The sequence below is a fragment of the Cherax quadricarinatus genome, chromosome 23 (assembly GCF_038502225.1).
Source record: "Cherax quadricarinatus isolate ZL_2023a chromosome 23, ASM3850222v1, whole genome shotgun sequence".
Taxonomy (NCBI): Eukaryota; Metazoa; Arthropoda; class Malacostraca; order Decapoda; family Parastacidae; genus Cherax; species Cherax quadricarinatus.
This window is the reverse complement of record NC_091314.1, coordinates 33,340,295-33,346,560: the sequence shown is the minus strand read 5'-3', so window position 1 is coordinate 33,346,560 and position 6,266 is coordinate 33,340,295. Positions and strand designations below refer to the sequence as shown.

The window sequence follows — 6,266 nt, the reverse complement described above, 5'->3', positions numbered from 1 at the left end:
TTTGCAACAGACACCTGGAGACACCTCAGGATTTGGGGTTGTGACAGTCAAGGGGTTAATGCACATTTTACCTATTTTTTCTTAACACACTGGCAGTCTTCCATCAAGATAGGGTTATCCAAAAAAGAGGAGATATCGTCATTGTCATTCACTCAATTGCTGTCTTTCCAGAAGCATGCTGACGACACAGGTCAGATGATCCAGCAAACTGCAACATTGCCTTTCCTTTAGAGTAATGTACATTTTTACCTGCATTGTTATTTAAAGTTTCTGTGTCTTGTGATATTGTTAGGTGTCGTTTTACCTTACAGGAGTTGTGCCACAGGATCACCATTCCCCTATATGACATCTTAGAATTAAAGCCATCCCACATGACTATCCGAGTAGAACCCATGGTGAGCGTGGGTCAGGCCACTGCCTTCTTAGTTCCTCGGGGCTACACTCTGGCTGTGTGTCTTGAAGTTGCTGAAGCAACCTTAGGGGGCCTTGCCATGGGCGTAGGTATGACCACATATTCACACAAAGTAAGCATTTATAGATTTTTTAACTACTGTATTTCAGTTAAGTATACAGCCTCTCCTCACTTAACGATAGAGTTCTGTTCCTAATACGTACGTCGCTAGACGAGGAGCATACTATAATGGTAGTGGGTTTATGTCAACCATCTTATCTTTGATACTGCTTTAATGTCACCCTTGCACCATTTATAACATTTTTAGTATATTTTTAAATGTTTATACAGTAGTGTACTGTGTATTGTAATAAACAGAATAGAGGAAATCATCTCTAATATGTATTACATTTAGGTATGTATATTGGTCATAGAGCCCGTCATAAGTCCGAGTTGTCGGTAAAGGAGTGCGTCGCTAAGTGAGGAAAGGCTGTGTTTCAAAATGAAATACTTGCAAATACTGAGACTTTATTGAATGGTAACTACTACTGTATCTCCCATTTGCATCCATTTTTGTACAATTCATAATGCAAAAGCAGCTTTCTAATTTTAAGGGAAACAGGTATTTTTTAGATTGATAAATTGCTTGTTATTTACCTTGTCTAAAAGATATGTATTTGACATACCATGTAGAAATGATAATGGCCACACACTAGGCTGTATGGTAACACATATCTCTTTGCAGCTTGATCAAGCTCACTGTGTGGGTGAAATATTGTCAGTAAAAGATCACATTGTACTGTATTTAATTTTTTTTTCCATCTTGTTGGTATTTTATACCATTTATCCCATCTTTGTATTTTGAGTTAAACTCTCACCCCAACTCCACTCAGGGCTGGGCTGTGGGAATAAAAGCTCAAAACTGGTCTTGGGTATATCACGATTCAAAATATTAGCTTAAATGCTCGATAGTAACTGCTTAATTGGAGGTTGGAGCATGTGTAGGAAAATTTTCTGCAGTGTTTATATTGAGATGGTGTAATGGGTTTGCATTGATGTTTATATGTACAGGTAGGACTTTATCAGGAGACCATAGTGGCATATGAGATGGTGCTGGCAGATGGCATGCTAGTGAGAGTAACCCGAGATAATGAATACAGTGACCTTTATTATACTCTGCCGTGGTCACATGGTACACTCGGCTTCCTGGTGGCACTTGAGCTACAGATTATTAAAATAAAGGTGAGTATAGCTTGTGTTGCCTTAATTTTCTTGAATAATAATTACAGTGGATCCCAGCCATTCGGCGGCCGCAACTTTCATGAAATCCGATTTTCGGCAAGTTTTTTCGGCAAAATTTAGCTTTGTGGTTCGTGATTGGACTCATGATTTGGTGACCTTCTGGTATGTGTCTGCCCGTCAGCGCGCACACAAAGCCAGTCTCCCACACTATTCACACTCAGTGTGCCATTGTTTACCAGCACGTGACCATCACCCCATGGGTTCATACAAAACATTTCTTAATAATTCATTGTTTTTTGTGCTTGCAACTGCTAAATAAGCCACCACGGGCCCAAAGAAAGCTCCTAGTGCCAGCTCTTTGGTAAAGAAGATGAGATACACGATAGAATTCAAGAAAAAACTCATAGCAAAGTACTAAAGTAGAGGAGGAAGAGAGAGGGGAGAATGTGCCTTCTGCAGTGATTCAGTGATTCTACAATATGTACGATACTAAAGCAGCAGGTATCGATAAAGGCTATAGCTCCAGCCAGCTATAAAGTGTAGAATTAACAGTTTAGCAAGTAAGTTAAGCGAGTAAGAGATAAACAACATGAGAGTAACTCTCCAATGTTGTTGGACATACACCGCTGAACATACACTGCCCTGCTATCTTCCACCGCCCTAAACCTCTGCCAACATCTCCTTCATCAAACTAACTAATTAAACTTACATCTCCAAGGTAAGTGTAAATATAAAAGTGTAAGTATAAAAGTAAATATAAGTGTAAATATAAAAGGACACCAATGGAAATAGGTCACTCTTGAATTTTTTGGGTTATCCTGGGTACTTTATACATATGCTGATATGTATGATAATCTATGTATGTAACTGTATTTGTATATACCTGAATAAACTTATTTATAAATTAAAATGTAAATATTTCTTATAAATTACATACGTTGTTTAGGTGTGATAGTGGTGGTGGCCAAAGCCTCCACCGCCACCAACATGGCTTCTCTCAGTGGCGGCCCTTAAACCCAACAATAATACTTACACCATTTACTCCTCTCATACATTATGACATATTTTATTCATTCTAGAGTATATATCATGTTTCTATATTATTAATATTGTTTATAATGTTATATTAGATGAATTGTGATAAATAAATAAGGCTTAGGGACGATATTAGCGTCATGTTGAAGCATAATAAACTCACCTTCCTCTTGCCTCCTACCTACCTTCTACACCAACAAGAATGAATAAAGGTTAAGTGTGATGTTAAATGTTCATTCATTCATTTTATTAGTGCTTTATATTTGTCATTTTTTTTTTTTTTTCAACAAGTCGGCCGTCTCCCACCGGATTAATTGGGTTTCCATTATTTCTTGTAGGGAAAATGGATTCGCCAAACGTGAATTTCGCCAGTCGGCAGACTCTCTGGAATGGATTAATCACGAAACTTGGGGGTCCACTGTTTACCTGGAGAGTTTACCTGGAGAGAGTTTCGGGGGTCAACGCCCCCGCGGCCCGGTCTGTGACCAGGCCTCCTGTAGTTTAACTTTTTTCTTAACTTCATACTAAACAGTTGTTCTTAAATTTTTTACTTTAAGACATTTTTGTATTTTTCAGTTGCATTGTTTTACATTTCTTAATCCCATTCTGTTACTTTTTATTAACCCTTTCAGGGTTGAGAGGCCCTCTCCTAAACTTGTTCTCAGGGTTGAAAATTTTTCGGAAAAAAAAAAAATTATTTTTCTTATGAAAAGATAGAGAATCTTTTCTTGTGCTCTTGCAAAGTTAGCAGTCTCGACGATGTTTACGCATTGACGATTTCACCCACTTTGAGCCCTATTTTTGGCCAATTCCGCTGTACTAGTCAACAAAAATCATAATTATTTCGCTAGAACTTCAATTTTTTTTATCGAATGAGTACAAGAAACCACCCAGAAATTAGCAATTTTGCCAATTTCACGCAAATTTCAAAAGATGCCAATTTCCAAATAGGGTCCAGAATAAACAAGACAGACATTCCTGGCACTAAAATAACATTTCCTCTGTTCATTAGTCACATCCCAAGGCCCCTCTTACATTTCTTTTGCTTTCCACTTTGAATTTTTATTCTCACAAAAAATAGAAGATTTACTGTTATGCAGACTACTGCATTAGTGTAGAAACTGTATAAATAATATCAGCGCACTTGTGAAAGAATATTATACTCACCATTTGACGTGTATTGGACGCGTGGCATGATTTGTTTACTTTTGAACTTTGGCAAAAATCGAACATTTCTGCTACTTTGAGCTCAATTTCAAGGTACTTTTCATTGTGAAACCAATCAAAATCATCTCAATTTCTGTAATATGTCTTCTATTCTATAAAATGAGACCAAGAAAACTAGAATATAACCATAAATACCATACGAAAATACAGTACAAAGTCGCTGTTTTAAACCAAAAACACGGTCAAAGTTTTTTTTTCTCATTACGCACTGTGTGTTGCAGGATTTTTTTTATACTGTGCACACTGACCACATAGACCCGTTCTTTCATATGTAGGCCTACCAGCTTTCTCTTGCTAGATTTGAAGGTGCTAGAATTTAGGCATACTAGTACGTCAATATCCCTGGTGCGTAAGCCGTAAAAGTACATCGGAAACTATGAAAGGGTTAAAGATTAATAGCTGAAAAATATTTTAATAGTCATTTCCCATATTGCCTTTCAAGTCTATTAATCGATCTATAACCAGTACAACTATCCATGTATCTACAACTAGTATGCCTATCTATCTGTCTATCCACAACCAGTTCATTATGTAGATCTGTGTTGTTACCACTAGCACTCCAAATGTTGATCAATGTTTTATTTTTTCTGCCTCCAAATTTAGCACGATTGGCCTGTGATGCCTGGTCAGTATAGAATGGGACATGACACTCGGTGTGTGCAGTATTAAAAAAAAATCTGGGACCACTTAGGATCTTCTGGGAGCACCAGTTCAATTGAGTGTCAGCTAGAGCAAACAGCATGGCAGACACCAGGGATTTACTGACATCATGTCGTATTAACACTTCCCTTTTAACCCTTAAACGGTCCAGATTTATATATACGTTCACCTGAGCAGTGCCCTGAATATTTTGAGAAAAAAAATCATTTTTTATTGTAAAAAAGAGCATGTGGTACCCAGGCATCCCCAAATTTTTTCATATGGCGGACACCCATTCTCTCATGTCGAGGCGACTTAGGCCTATCGTGCCAATGTTGAATGAATGACAAATGAAACGTATATATATGTTTGGGGCACTACGCGAGAGAATGTATATATACGTTTGGACCGTTTAAGGGTTAAGAGGAAGGTGATGTTGACCCAGAGTTTAGTGGCTTTGAGATGGATGTGGCCACAAGTGGTTGAGGAAATATAAAAAAACCTCGATAATAACCCATGTGCAACATTTGTGCAACATAATTTCAATTTTGATACCACTGGTAGTGTCATCTTGCCAGAATGTCCTATAACCTATGGCCTAAGTAAAGAGAAACAATTCTGGAATGTGTGTAATATGTATTTGGCAGGCTGGATGGCCGGCTGGCTGCCTGGGTGGGTGGGTGGGTGAGTGGCTGTTTGACTTTGACTGTCTCTGTCTCAGTCTGTCTGTCTTTATCTATCTCTGTCTCTATCTCTCAGGTACACATAAATTCAGTTATTATACATAGTGTAAATTACTTTGGATAACCCCCAAAAAATCCAGACAAAGTGCTGCACTGTGCTAGTAGATATATGGCATAATAAGCATGACTTGGCAAGTAACATGCATTTTCAAGTGATCAGGAATCAGACGTGATGACTCTGCATCGTGTGTAATACCTATTGGTTCATGAGCAGCTCTCTCTCTGAGAAAGAAAGAGAGACAGGAAGACAGACACACAAGCAGGCAGAAAGACTGATGAGCAGAGACAGAGCTAGACAGATAAATGGACAGACAGACAGACAAACAGATAGACAGACATGTTTATGTGTAACAGTGAAAACAAACAAAGCCAAGGCAGTGCACAATCAAGTGTCACTCCACTGCTGCACTGTCAGTAGTGGAATGACACTCATCTTGCACTGTTTCAAGGGGTTTCATATATATACTCCAGCATGTTCAAAACATTGTTGGGACCTATAAATACTTTGTATATATGTCTAGACAATAGTACATGACCAAGACAGGTGACAATGTTCACCTGTCAGTGTGTTTGTGACAATTTGAGTACTATTTCAGTACCTAATATTAGTGTCAGAACAAAGATTGGCTCTGAAATCACAAGAACTACTACAAATTGTAATTATCAAAACATAAAAATTATATAAATTAAAAAACGAGAAAGAAAGGTATATCTGCAACACTTCTGCAAGCAGAAGGACTCCACATTGCCATCAGGTGAGCATCCAGCACCAACTTCACGGTCTTATATCTCGGTAAGTACTGACCCTAATTTTTTTTTATCCTATTAGATGTCAAAAAATGCCCTCTTTATTTAATTTTTTTTTTTTCAAAATATTCAGAGTGCTGGGCGAGAGAACATAGATCTATGTTTGGACAGCTATCTACTACCATTGGACAGTATCTACTACCATTTTACCTATCTGTCAAACTTGCAACAGTCTACAATGC

The 6,266-nt window shown here is 37.9% G+C and overlaps 1 protein-coding gene across 6 annotated transcripts in view; it reads left to right on the top strand.

Annotated features, from left to right (window-relative positions):
* The first annotated feature begins 312 nt into the window (after nt 1-312).
* LOC138853132 (delta(24)-sterol reductase-like) overlaps nt 313-6,266 on the top strand; it is a 52,892-nt gene continuing 46,938 nt past the window's right edge. For all 6 annotated transcript variants that reach the window (XM_070088062.1, XM_070088063.1, XM_070088061.1 and 3 more), the window contains exons 1-2: nt 313-524; nt 1,463-1,633. In XM_070088062.1, the coding sequence (XP_069944163.1) occupies nt 372-524; nt 1,463-1,633 (324 nt within the window). In that variant the 5' untranslated portion in view covers nt 313-371. The remainder of the gene's footprint in view (nt 525-1,462; nt 1,634-6,266) is intronic.